The sequence below is a fragment of the Amia ocellicauda genome, chromosome 15 (genome assembly GCF_036373705.1).
Source record: "Amia ocellicauda isolate fAmiCal2 chromosome 15, fAmiCal2.hap1, whole genome shotgun sequence".
Taxonomy (NCBI): domain Eukaryota; kingdom Metazoa; phylum Chordata; class Actinopteri; order Amiiformes; family Amiidae; genus Amia; species Amia ocellicauda.
In genome coordinates, this window is record NC_089864.1 from 22,895,746 (window position 1) to 22,910,519 (window position 14,774).

Genomic DNA, 14,774 nt, shown 5'->3' on the forward strand with positions numbered 1-14,774 from the left:
GACTTACACATCTTAAATTCAGGAGCTCTCATTTCACAAACCCAGATTAGTACTAATCTTGGAGTAGCCACTGCTGTTTTAGGTAGTGTAACCCCAGACACGTTAATCTGTAAAACCAGCCATCCGTAAGAAAAGGAAAACTAGGCCTTGAATAAGACCAGTCATGTTCACCAGCTTTGTGAAATCAAAAACTGTATCAAAAGTAGATCAAAATATAGCCAACAGTTGTCTACTGCACAATCATGACCATCACAGTAACATTTACATGCACAGCAGGTTATTTTATTAACATGATAAAATAGTACATTCAATTAGATAAATCTACCTACATCTCTGTTAAAAAAAACATTTTTTTCCCAGACCAGTTCAGATCATGTAGTTTGCTAAAACAAAAAGACAAAAATATATTAGTTTGAATGCAACATTTATGTAAAGCTAATGTTTTTTCTTTTTAAAAAGTTATTGATCTGTAAGAATGTGGGACATACCAGGGCTTATTACAATGTTTCCACACCACTACACTAGCTTTGAGGTGCACTATGTATGAATATTTTCAGTCAAATATAAACAATATATACTTTAATACTTATTTGATCCCCTGCTGATTTTGTACGTTTGCCCACTGACAAATACATGATCAGTCTATAATTTTAATGGTAGGTGTATTTTAACAGTAAGAGATAGAATAACAGCAAAAAAATCCAGAAAAACGCATTTCAAAAAAGTTATAAATGGATTTGCATGTTAATGAGTGAAATAAGTATTTGATCCCCTATCAATCAGCAAGATTTCTGGCTCCCAGGTGTCTTTTATACAGGTAACGAGCTGAGATTAGGAGCACTCTCTTAAAGGGACTGCTCCTAATCTCAGCTCGTTACCTGTATAAAAGACACCTGTCCACAGCAATCAATCAATCACATTCCAAACTCTCCACCATGGCCAAGACCAAAGAGCTGTCCAAGGATATCAGGGACAAGATTGTAGACCTACACAAGGCTGGAATGGGCTACAAGACCATCGCCAAGCAGCTTGGTGAGAAGGTGACAACAGTTGGTGCGATTATTCGCAAATGGAAGAAACACAAAATAACTGTCAGTCTCCCTCGGTCTGGGGCTCCATGCAAGATCTCACCTTGTGGAGTTTCAATGATCATGAGAACGGTGAGGAATCAGCCCAGAACTACACGGGAGGATCTTGTTAATGATCTCAAGGCAGCTGGGACCATAGTCACCAAGAAAACAATTGGTAACACACTACGCCGTGAAGGACTGAAATCCTGCAGCGCCCGCAAGGTCCCCCTGCTCAAGAAAGCACATGTACAGGCCCGTCTGAAGTTTGCCAATGAACATCTGAATGATTCAGAGGAGAACTGGGTGAAAGTGTTGTGCTCAGATGAGACCAAACTCGAGCTCTTTGGCATCAACTCAACTCGCCGTGTTTGGAGGAGGAGGAATGACCCCAAGAACACCATCCCCACCGTCAAACATGGAGGTGGAAACATTATGCTTTGGGGGTGTTTTTCTGCTAGGGGACAGGACAACTGCACCGCATCAAAGGGACGATGGACGGGGCCATGTACCGTCAAATCTTGGGTGAAAACCTCCATCCCTCAGCCAGGGCATTGAAAATGGGTCGTGGATGTTTATTCCAGCATGACAATGAACCAAAACACACAGCCAAGGTAACAAAGGAGTGGCTCAAGAAGAAGCACATTAAGGTCCTGGAGTGGCCTAGCCAGTCTCCAGACCTTAATCCCATAGAAAATCTGTGGAGGGAGCTGAAGGTTCGAGTTGCCAAACGTCAGCCTCGAAACCTTAATGACTTGGAGAGGATCTGCAAAGAGGAGTGGGACAAAATCCCTCCTGAGATGTGTGCAAACCTGGTGGCCAACTGCAAGAAACATCTGACCTCTGTGATTGCCAACAAGGGTTTTGCCACCAAGTACTAAGTCGAAGAGGTCAAATACTTATTTCACTCATGCAAATCAATTTATAACTTTTTTGAAATGAGTTTTTCTGGAGTTTTTTTGTTGTTATTCTGTCTCTCACTGTTAAAATACACCTACCATTAAAATTATAGACTGATCATTTCTTTGTCAGTGGGCAAACGTACAAATTCAGCAGGGGATCAAATACTTTTTTCCCCCACTGTATATACACGGTGTTGACCTACCAGGAGAGCGCGTCCTTTTGTCTCTATAGGCAGCAGTAAAGCACTGATCGCAGACAGGAAACATGCCACCGCAAAGGGCACCAAAGCGGTTATTACCGACTTGGCCATCAAAACCTACAGGACACAACGATACAGTTTTAGGGTTGGGGTAAGGATAGGCTGGAATTAGCTCTTCACTACCTCACACAACCAAACATATTAGAATTCAATTGGCAAAATACATTTAGTTATTTGATATGGAAACAAACAAACGTTCTTTAGGGCTGTTTATTAAATATGTAACCAAACCGTGCCATTGAAATGCTGCATATAAATGTTATTGTAGTCATTTTCATAAATACTGGTCTTATGAATGGTCTTCATCTATTACCTACTGGACCTGCATTATGCAAGTGCCTGGAGTAGTCCTACAGTGCTTCGTGTGTGTGTGTGTGTGTGTGTGTGTGTGTGTGAGTGAGAAGTAGAAGATAAGGTTACCTGAGCTACAAACGGTGCGATCATCCCACCTATACGACTGAAGGAGGTGCAGACCCCCATTCCTATGGATCGCACTGCAGTGGGAAAGACCTGAGAAAAAGAGCAGGATCGATTGAGTCAGACATGCTCTAAACAAGCTCTACTGAAGTTAGAGTATATTTGTCACAGTGATTACACACATGTCATGAAGGTGACGCACTATTCTCTCTCACATACATTTTCATTGACATATAAATATAAATACATATGTATCTTTTTTGTGTAAAGGTGTTGTAGGATTATAGATTTGTTATTATGTAAAGATTATGTTTTGGGAGTAGATATGTTTGGACATTTTAATTAATTAATTTAAATGTTTATTTTGTTGCCCCTATGGGCTAATGGTTGGGTCTAATGGGAGAGGCTAGACTGACAAAAGGGTATATAATGGATCACGTTATATCAGTTTAGAGGTGTACAAGAAGTGGATATTGAAATGGGGGGAAAAATAATAAATATATATATATATATATATATATATATATATATATATATATATATATATATATATATAATATAGAGCGAGAGAGTGATATGAGCAAGGGAGTCAAGTGGAAATTTCAAATTAGGTATGATATCCATGAGAAAGTTCAAGGCAAATACAAAAAAAACAAAATACACTTATTCATGTATAACAATAGCCTGTAAGGAACGAAATATAAAAAAAGTTTCCCACCTCTGCAGTATAAATGTATGTAGCACTAAAATTCATTGCCACCAGGGAACGAAGCAGGAAAAGCAATACTGTAAAGCCAAACCTGGAAGAGAACACAAAAAGTCTATTAAACTATAATCAACCAATACAGCTCACCATCTATAAACATGTAGGTGATTGGTACAGCTTACAGGGAGTGTCATCTGGTTTTGCCGTTTTGTTTTGTAATGAAGTAGTATTTTGTCTCAAAAGGTGAAACTCGCACTAACCCCTATGAGCAAATAAAAGCCAAATGGCACAGGCAGTTTAGAAACCTAATTTTGGAGCATCATTAAAAAAAGTTTGGTTAACAGTCATGAGATGCGTTTGATTATCCATATGAAATTGTGATTGATGTATTTCTCTGCCTTTCTCTAGATCAGTACACAAATACTGAATATGAAAAGCTCTAGCACTACTTACAGTGTTGAGCAGATACTGAGAAGCAGGAAGAAAACCCCAGAAGATACCATTAAAATGGCCATGGTATATTTTCGTCCTATGAAGTTTAATAGGATCATATTCACGGGGATAACTGCAAAAGAGAAGTAAAGCATTACACTGGGCAAATAAGTACAACATAGATTACAACAGGATGTTAAAAGTAACATCTGATATTCAAGGTCAAATTACATTTGATCAAATGATGTGAAATGTATGATTGCATTTGAATTTGTTCGACCTTTTTCAAAGAATATAGATTTGATACATTTAGGATGAGGAAAATAAAGACATACAGGTGGTGTAATACTGGCTAACATGATTTTCCACTGATGTATTTCATTTATTCACTTATAATATAGTAGTATATAAATAGACTAAATAATAGTTCAGACAGGAATATATATAAAACAAACCCAGGACAGTGAAGTGAGAGAGGGTGCACAATAATGCAGTCTATAAGTTTGATTTCCTCTTTCATATAATTATATTATCTCACTGCAGTTAACAGTTAATCAAGTGAACCATATATTCATTCTTATTGGCTAAATTAATTTAGTCTTTCCAGCACAATACAAACTGTAACAGCAATTACACAGCACTGAAATGAAATTGCTTAACTTAAAAAAAAAAAAAAAAAAAAAAAAAAAGACCGCATTTGAGAAAAGTCTTCCCAGAATCCTTTTCCTCATGCCGTCTTTGAACTGGAGAATTGCAGAGCCAGTGGTGACGGGCTGGCATAGCAAAGCACAGGCACAATAAGAGGTGCTGATGCTTACGGGACACTTCTCCCACGGAGCTGATCAGCAAGGTGTGGTAATCTGCGGTGCCAAAGGGAATGCAGTAACAGGGGACGTTCTCCAGGTTCAACACCCTGTGTTCCACCTCGGCGTCCGTGATGCAAAGCAGATTCTTCTCCAGGAGCTCTGAGCTTCCGAGGACAGAGCCGTAATACGAAAAGGAAGCGACAAACCTGAAGCAGGAAATGGAATAAATCACAGACATCAGAATCTATAATGTTCCTTCTTGCCTTAACCTACATCCGCAATCTCAAGCCACAGTCGCACCTCGACTGACTGCACGTCTTGTGGATGGTGATATTCCTGTATATATAATGAAATGGTCGATTTACTGTGCTTTGAAAACATCGTCCAGTAGCAGGTTTATATAATGTATCAAAAGACCAAATGTATCTTCCTGATTCCTACAAATTACCAATAGTATGGTCTAACCTATATTATATGTTCCAGGTTAATTTAACTTCTCAATCAACAAAGTTCAGGGGGGGAAATCATCAATTACCATGAATACCACAAGAGCATCGAGGTCCTCCGGAATGTGGAACTCACTAAGGTGTAAAAACTTCCTCTCTCTGTCTGAAAATGAGCCAACACCACCCAACAGCATTATTAAAACAAACCAACACAAAACCTTGCTCAAAATAACACATCAAAAATAGCATTAAATAGGAAAGTCCACAAACATTTTAATAAAAGATACACAGCAGGTTTCAATGTAATAGTTAATCTGTAAGTCAGCTAATAAAAACTAAATTAGCTCTGGAGAAAATTAAGAGTCCACTCCAAGTTCAGAAATCAATGTAAAGTGGTCTCTTAATGTTTCCAGAGCTGTATATTGTTTTAGCACATTCAGTCTTATCACTGCCTTAATCAGTGATGAATTAATGAATACAAGTAATCTCTGGTGTTTATTAAAGTTTATATTAAAAGTTTTTATACAATGGGATTAGTAAATGCTTGTACCAGAGCACATTTTAACTAGGAACTGCTCTTACCTCATCTATAAGCTCTCAATTTCAACGTTCTGTACAATTACATTTGCAATCTGTATTATAACATGAGCCGCATATCAGGAATTACTTTAACTCCAGTACGTTATCACATACCACTGCTGGCTCCATCAGTCTCCCCTCTGGCAGAGAGGCACGATTCATTCTGGCGATGTGTTCGAGGGTCTGCACGGCGGCTTTGACGTTCCCTGCAGAGACATTGTACCGGGCCGACTCTGGAATGAACTGGAAACGAGCAGTCAGTTGGCTGAAGACATTGACTCTACTTCTAGCTGGCTATGAGGGTTTCCAACAGGCTTCTGTACTCCTGAGAAAGTCAGTGTCATGTACATTTACCTGTGAACAAAACTTTTATTTAAATTTCCATATGATGTTCACTCCACTTCTGAAGCAGGTGGAAGAGTTGTCTGATTGGGGGTGACTATGTGGAATATGCCAGAACAAACGCAGCAAGAACACAAAACTCGAGCTAGATAGCAACTATGAGGATCATACATGAAACAGTAGGGAGGGGGGGACAAATGGAAGGTAAGTTCATGAGAAAACCCACCTGAAAGAGAACGAGTAAAATCAAACTTGGGATAATGGACAGGCGAATCATCCAGCGCCAGCCCAGGGTGGGAATCACTGTCATGCCAAGTAACACCATGAACACGGCACCCAACATCCAGAAAATCTTAACAAAGGAGAGAAAACAGAGCAAGGTAAAGTAAATATGTATGTATCACTCCAAAAATAAAAATCCAACTTTAGCTTCTAGTGCTGGAGTCTATTGGTAAACAGCTCTGAGACTCCAACTCCTGGAGAATAATTCCAAACCCTTCCATTTATACCTCTTTGCCAAATTTGCTTTGTTTTTTTTTCTTCCCACTCCAGACAGACTCATCCTGAAATGCATCTAAAGTATCGCCATAGTCAAAGCCCTTGCAAAGTTAGCTTCATTGGCCTGTTTGTCATTTTGTGGAGTCAGTGGCTGGGTTAACATGCATTTGCACATGACCTCCGCAATGTGGTACATTGTAATGTAGGCCTACCACACACACGTCATACACATTCATGAAGATAAAGCACAAGCAGCTAACTTTGATTCTTAAATCCCTTTCTCATTCTTAAACTACCTTCAAAATGAGTGTCAGAGCAGGAAACATACTTGGGTATTCCAAGATTTCAGCTTTTCACCCATTTACCTGCTTTAACTCCACTTATATAACCAGCACAACAACAAAAACATACTGAATGTAAAATTCTGTAATCTTCACGGCAATGCATAAAACTCTTTTCGTGGTATCCCCTCCCTTATATTCTTATAAATGGAGGAACTTACATTTCTTCAGACAGTTCCTCTTCCTAAATAATGACTGCATAACAACAAGACTAAACACCAGGAGAATGATGGTGAAATAAATGGTGAAAGACACTGATCTGACATAGGGTTATGGGTGTGAAATGTAGAGAAACAGAAAATGAAGGAGTAACTCAATGTACGAGTAAAAAGACAACCAGATCACACCAGACCAATGTATGTCTTTAAAACCTCACATATAGCTACTGTGTCCATCACCTCTAATTAATGACGTGCAAAATCCATTTTCAAATCGGAGCTGAACTGGCAGGAAACCATAGCTATCTTCTCTGTCATCTGAAGGGGATGAAAGAAAGACTCCATCCAAAAATCCCCAACATCATCTATCTGCCTGATAATCCTCAAGAGTTTTTAAAGAGGAAAAGGTGCTTAATATTGCACTGTGAGGGTATAGTAAAAAGTAGAATAGGTAGTAAAACTCAGTATTTCTAAACACACAGGATACATTTTATCCTGTTATCATGCTGATGTTAAATTCATGTGGTTGGATATTTAAAATACATTTTAAAAATATATGATAATATAATTTAAATGTATATACTTTACATGAAGAACATGTAAACAAGAACAAGAACAAGAACAAGCTGAGATTAGATTAGAGCAACGTTGTTCTGCTTTGGGTGTTTGCTTTTAATGTATATCAATTAATTTTGGTAACTCAAAATGTAGTATCTACTATTTAGGATAAATGGCTGGGACTCTTTCTATTCTGACTAAAGTTACTTAAATTGTTTGACATTATAAATTGTTTTTTAAAAGCCAATATCATTTTGTGAATTTGTGTTCAGTTCTTGTCTAGCGATCACTCACCTGTGACAATGGTAGTAAGTAGCCTCTGTACTTTGCAGGAATGAACTCTGTTTTTAAAACAAACCTGAAGAAACAAACGGGTACAAAGATATGAGCGAATACGGATTCTACCCTCTGTGGAGTTGTCTGTCTGCTCTTTATTTCCCTCGTCACTCCTTGTTAAACTTCACAGATTTCCCAATTCATACTATGTATCACCATCACCATCAGCCTATATTGATCCACTGCTGGATGAAGGCCTCTCTAAGATGTTTCGATCTACAGCTTCTCTTTAACACGTCATGCCTTCAAAGTTTCTGATTTGATCTTCCCATCTTTTATGTGGTCTTCTAGGTCTTTTTTCATCTATTGGGATCCATTCAATAGCTTCCTTTCTCCATCTTTGATCTGTTCTTCTTGCAGTGTATCCAGCCCATTGCCATTTTAACTCTTTCAGTGATTTTCATTTGTTCTTGGATCCATTCATTTATTTTCTCTCCTTGTTATTCCAAGCAGACATCTTTCCACGCTCCTCTGTGTCGTCTGCAGTTTCTGTATCATACACACTACAGAGCTTATTGAAAATACATGAGTGGCATTTCTTGTGTTATGACCAAGATGACAGTCGTAGAAAACAACAGAAATTGGCTGATTGATTTTGGTCAGATTGGTGGACGTGTATCCAATAAAATCACATCTCTAATAATGCATCTTACCCTTGAGAAGTCCCGGCCACTCCACACCCCACCATGGCACGCAGGAAGATAAACCAGCCGTAAGATGGTGAGAAAGAGGTCAGAAGGGAGAAGTAAGCGCCCCAGATAAAGGCTCCAAACACAACCTGGGAAGAAAAAATACATTAATTAATTAATAAGATTAAAATGTAGTATTTGCCCTTGTTTCAAATATACATCTTTCATTTTTTGTTTTCTATGTTCAATCAGATCATACATTTCTGAAGGCAAATGAGTAGGAAAATTGTGGGAAACACCCAAGGCCTACAAATGAGAACTAAATGAAGTTAACATAATGTAGCCACTATTACTGCCAATCATAGAATATTTTAATTTATTTCAGGATTTGATTTCCAGCCCTTCTATTTAAGCTGCCGTACCTTCCAGCGTCCATATCTGTCAGCCACATAACCACTCAAGGCACCACAAGTCATGAAGCCAAAGAACACCATCTGAAAAAGAAACAAATGATAAATAAAAGAGTAATGCAATCACAACTGAAAAGTCTCTACTTTTGTCCCAGGTTTCACATTTCATACAGCAAAGCTTTTGCTTATACCTGTTATATGCGTGATCTACCTCCCAACATCTGCACAGTACTGTCACACCACTAACGCTAAAGAAACCAAGTCAATGCTAATATTTACTTCTATTCAACACACATATTCACCTTCCTTAATGCCACTAAAACTTTTCAGTTTGGTAGAAATAAATCTAGGTTTGCATCCGCTTTCTTCACTTAGTTCAATCAACCGGACTCTTTTTTTCCGTTTCTCCATTTTCGACTCAGTGATCAGCAAATAAGTATAGTTTCATGAATAACATCTATCAAACTAAATGATCTCTGAATGGCACTGTATCAAAGGAAGGGTGTGCAAACTTTCAACTACAATTGTATTAAACACACCGTCACATGTAGATATATTCTTCTGTGTAATCATACTATGGATTTATACATGAATAGTCAGTGAATATAATGAGAGTACAAGGCAGATGGTAATGGTGCTTTCCATTTGTTTTTCTTATAAATGCACTGAAATGCATGAGACTTTTTTATTCTGAAGCGTGTGTATGTTTGGGTGTGAGGAATATTTGTTCTTACCGTTGAGACCAGTGCCACTTGCCAGTCCTGCAGATGCCACTCGCATCGGACCTCTGGCGAGACGACGGCCAGCAACATGATCTCAATGGCTTCAACGATCTGCAAAGTAAATCAAACCACTAGAATATCAAGCAGGACAAAAAACTGCCTGGTCCCTTGAGACCCTTACGTCAGCGTAATCATTCATCAACTGAATGGTATACAAGTCTCTGCAAGTCCCTCCCTGTCTAGATTCATAGCAAAATGGAAGAAAGAAACAATGAGCAACAAGTGGCATTAAGGCCAATGTAAACACAACTGTTTTTCCCTTGTTCAATTTAAATCTAATTGACTCTGGGTTTACCCAATACTTGTGACAGAAACAAAGATGTGATAACCAATTTAATTAATATCAGCTGGATTATATCAATTAATTGTATGGTTGATTAGATCTTGATGATATGCTACTTAAATTAAAACACCTTTCTGTAACTTGAAAGAGAACGTACAAAGAGAACCTTTCTGTACAATCTATGTATTTCTTATCTCTACCATCCTGATATGGGTCAAATCCAGCGCACTTGCTCTACAGAATTCCTGAACCAATCCCAACCCCATTCCTTTCTTTGAGCTGAAGACTCACATTGGCACTGCCCATGATTAAAAATAGAAGAATGTGGAAGCGCCCAAAGCCGATTGTTTCAACCGCTTGTTCCACGCTGTACGTTTTCTCCTCTGAAAAATAAAAGACATTGAATTGACTTGGTTCCAATTTGGGGACAGAAGGTGACAAGTTGGGAAATAATATTGAATTAATAATTAATTAATAATTACATTAATAGAGTCTGAAAGGTGATCTCATGCTACCGGGTACATATCTGTTCTGACTGGGAATTTATTTTTGTGACTGAATAAATAGTACTGAAAGAAAGTCTTGCTCAATAAATGAGTCACAGTTTAAAGTGTGTGTGCATGTAGAGTCTGGTGCAGAAAGTTTTTACCTTCTTTACCATCTTGGACAGTTGGACTCTTTGGAGCTTCATCTTCATTCGGTTCAAATTCCTGTAGCTGGATGGAATTCACAAGCTGCAACTTGTCATTGCTCATCCTGATGAGAACACTCCTCTGTCCCCGCTCTCCTCACTTGAGCAATTCATGCAAAATGGAGCCTGATGGGAAATAAAAGGTTAATGCATATTTTACTGCCACCTTTTGACATTTTTGAATGACCAGCTTTTAAATCCAAGCTGGCTGTCAGCTCTGTAGTTAAAGCAGGGGTTAATGGTCTTAGTTCAGCGTTAAACCCGGTTCACAAAGTACTTTATAGTTTTTAGCTATCATACTGCACTGAAAAGCCTCCAATAAACCAGGACAAAATAGAAATTATGTCCATAAAACTTTACTTATTGATCAATTACATATTTTTGAGTTTGTTGAACATTGATTCAGCCAAGAGAAAACCATCAAGATTCCAATTGATTGAACTACAGTGGGTGTATATATTTACCACTGTACATACATACATACATACATACATACATATGGATTCCAAGTGACAAAGCACACAGATGAATCATAAGGTCTACATCTGCAATCTGAATAGCACTGACACCCACGTGTGACTTCAAACCCCTTTAACCAGCACTGCCCGTACAGCCCAACTGCTAGCCCAATCTGTATGTAAACAAACCGAAAAACAAATGTGGAAAAACTCTTTATTAGCCGAGATGTAAACAAAACTACAATAACAATAACACTTTTATTAAGTTGGAAAAGTTAGGTTTAAAGTTGATATTTATAAAGCAAACTGAATGGCAAGATTAATTGAAGTAATTTGATTAAATTTGACTCTTTAATTTGTGTAACTGATAAAAAGTTGGTTCCTTAATATTTTCCACAAACAACTGTAAACTTAAAACCCCTACATTTAAAAATAATTAAAAGGCTCTAATTAGGAAATTATTTGTCCAACTAAGGGTTCAATTAAGTCATTGAGAGCTTGTTTGGAACTTTAATATGGTTGGTTGGTAGGTGGTACTCAAGGACAGGCTTGAGAAACACTGTACTGAGGGTTTTAATGAACGTGTTTGACGTCATGAAACCAGCCGCCGTGTTTCTCAGCGTGGAAAGCGCTGCGCTGACGTCATCAGTGCGAGTCCCTCCCTGACCTGACTGGATCATACCTGCGCCCGTGACGTCACGCCGCCTGCCTTCTGCACAGACACGCCCACGCCAATTAGAAGCGGGGGCGCCAATTAGAGGCTGATGCGCCAATTAGCGACTAATTAGCCAATTAGCGGCTGATGAAGGCGAGCTCGACTCGGGAAAGCAGCGGCTCTCTGCTGCCGCGGCGGCTCAGCGGACTCAGCGACGCAGATGGGCTGTTTCGGTGGTACCACGTCGGCTGCTTTTGCGGGATCGCCGTTTTCGGCTGGTTCCCCAAAAGCTGGGATTAAAATAGTTTCCAAAAGTGGGTTCTCTAAAAACGAATTATGAATTGTAAAAACTATAGCGCCTTGTATCACTGGGGAAGTAGATGGCCGGTGTGATACTAGATGAGCTACTGATAGGACAGATAAATGATCTATATGTGAGGACAGCATGAAATGTAATTGTGTTACAATATCATTTTACTAACCTTTGTCAGAGCTGCAATTTGAGCCGATGCTCTTGTAGGCGCTGTTCAAGGAGCCAGGGGCAATACAATATATAAAGTCTCCTCGAATTATTATTATTATTGTTAACATAACAACGACATGAAGTGAATAACATTAATGAAATGAAAATGAACACCAAGGTTCAACTGCAACGAACTTGCAGGGCTAGCACGGATCTGCGCACTGTAAGTTGTGCACTAGTACTGTAGTATCTCGGGATCTTCCCCGGCTGCGGAAGTTAGTATCCATTGCAAAATAGTAAAAAGACTTCGAGAGAGAGAGGTATGATACAGAGATCTATTTCATTTTCAAGTGAAATCAAAAAACAGATGAAGGTGCTCAATAGTTATGAAGTGCATTTCTTATTGTCATAATATTGCATCGCCTGAGCGGAGGCTGTTACATAAAGTATGCTTTGATGATGCTGCACTAACAGGGTATAGAGTATAAACAGCAGGTATGTGCAAAAAGCAGTCATCTCATCCCATTGTTCAGTGTCACACAACAAACACCCCGGCGAGGAAATGGATGAAGGAATTGTTTCTATAGGCTAATCAGCCACAAGACACTTACCAGACTTAACCTACATACTGTTATAACATCTAACATTACAAACATGAAAAACAGGTTAGGAGAGTCTCCAGTGTGGGTGAATACCTGTATCCTTTAATCCTTGTCATATTGAACAACAAAAAGTTCCTTCGCAACTTGATATGAACTAACTATCAGGGAAACATCTAATCTTGCTTTAAGAAATGTAATATTTGTTCTGCACAATCTACAGCAGACGGATTGGTAATTGTGTAGCTGTGTTATTATTACAAGTATCCCCATCATCTTGACAGCCACTGTGTTATGTATGTCTTGTTCTCAGATTTATGTCTTGAAACAATTAGGTGGTGAAGCTTTAAGACAGCATTTGTTCAACCAGATCATATTAAGATAGATTATTTAATATAATGATGTACATTTGTAGTAGAATATTACAAGTGACATATATACTTTTGTTGTTGTTACACTACTATTATTAACTGTCATATTAAAGTGAGAGTGGTGGAGGTAATATTCAGTGGGCAAACATCACAATTTAAAATAAATACGAAATACTGTTTTCTACGGAGAAAGATCTGCACAATTTTCTTATTTTTCCCACCATCTATGAAATCTAAAGCTGAACAACCACAGACGCGTCATCCATAGCTTTGAAACAAGTTACTCCACCCTTATGAACTGCAAAGAAAGTAACAATTACAATAATACTGTATAATGGAGACATGGTTATGATTGTTTAGATCCATTGCCCACCTGGTGGGAAAAGGTCACTTAAAACATGCAATCATTTACATACACTTTTAAAGTAATTTATCCTGAATACATTTACGAAGATGATCCAACTGAAGTTTGGCACTACTTAAATCACTACCTCAGATAGATTTCACTTTTTGTTATATGTTATTCGTCTGACTATCTTGACTATTGATGGTGCCAACCACCTGCAGCTACCGTAGGATGTAGATTTAAATAACACAAGTAAGCAAATAACAACCTGATTAAATATGTCCACAGTATTGCGGATGCTGTGTTTATGAAAATGAACCTTATGCAAACACACCTTTATGGTTATTTCCTTGATGGCTACCTTCTTTTATGTTAACAGATACAAACCCATCTTTCTACATATAAGACGAAAGAAAACAAAAAGTGCACTTACTTTAACAGGAATGCTTTGTTCCGAAGCCGAATTTGTTCAGATTATAATCTTCATTGCCAAGGTTCATGTGAGATCAGCGCCTCTCCGCAGTTGATATAATCCAGTTCAGTGTTTGAGAGCAGTGCTGGGGCTGCTCGCCTCTCTCGGCAGGAAGTTCATCTGCTGTCCTCTTGCAGGTAAATGGCGCAGAGGTCGCGGTTGAGCAGCGCAGATGCCTGCAGCTCCGCTCCACCAATGGGATCGCTGGGATTCTGCAAATCTGTGCAAAACTGCGTTAGTCTGCGCTGCACGACCGCCAACAGAGATTCATCGATATTTGCCATGCTATCAGTATCAGATCCCAAATACTGCAACATAGTAGCACACGCACATTTGTTTTGATTTTGTTTTCAGCTTAAACCACTTTTGAAACACCTACCTGATAATATCCAAACTCTACTTATTTATGTCAATCTCTATAAAATGTAACAAAGTTAAAATGTTGTCTGTTATTTTCAGACTATGAAATAACAATACTATAAAAACTATTCATTTCATATTTGTATTATGTAATACATAAATACCAAGAGAATTTAGAAGCAAATGCATGTCTAAAGCCTGCATCAAAATTTAAGAAACCCCTTATAGCAAGATTACCTGAAACACAATTTAGAAAGTGTACCAAATGATGGGTGTGGGAAAACAATTGTGTTTCCAGGTGTTGCTTTTGTGTCTTCCCGTCCTTTCTTTCTAGGCCGTAGTCAAGCTTGAATATTTACAACATGGTAAAACCACACTACACCACATGAAAGGCTTGCTATTGTTTC

The 14,774-nt window shown here is 38.5% G+C and overlaps 1 protein-coding gene across 1 annotated transcript; it reads right to left on the reverse strand.

The window, feature by feature from the left end:
• Positions 1-266: 266 nt before the first annotated feature.
• On the reverse strand, positions 267-14,130 carry LOC136771687 (putative transporter SVOPL). Its single transcript, XM_066724149.1, has 16 exons — positions 13,969-14,130; positions 10,602-10,769; positions 10,244-10,335; positions 9,622-9,720; positions 8,900-8,971; positions 8,502-8,626; positions 7,807-7,870; positions 6,184-6,309; positions 5,730-5,858; positions 5,126-5,199; positions 4,603-4,796; positions 3,806-3,917; positions 3,365-3,446; positions 2,650-2,739; positions 2,173-2,286; positions 267-383 (listed from the first exon to the last, which is right to left on the reverse strand). The coding sequence occupies exons 2-16, from the start codon at positions 10,705-10,707 to the stop codon at positions 372-374; spliced, it is 1,491 nt and encodes a 496-aa protein (XP_066580246.1). The 5' UTR covers positions 10,708-10,769; positions 13,969-14,130; the 3' UTR covers positions 267-371.
• Positions 14,131-14,774: the final 644 nt, after the last annotated feature.

Excerpts from the sequence above, each read along its gene's own strand:
- LOC136771687 (XM_066724149.1), bottom strand. The coding sequence starts at position 10,707 with ATGAGCAATGACAAGTTGCAGCTTGTGAATTCCATCCAGCTACAGGAA. Across the intron at positions 8,627-8,899 it reads ACAGATATGGACGCTGGAAG|GTTGTGTTTGGAGCCTTTAT; the intron begins GTACGGCAGCTT and ends TTTTCTTCCCAG. Across the intron at positions 7,871-8,501 it reads GTGGCCGGGACTTCTCAAGG|GTTTGTTTTAAAAACAGAGT; the intron begins GTAAGATGCATT and ends TTGTTTCTTCAG.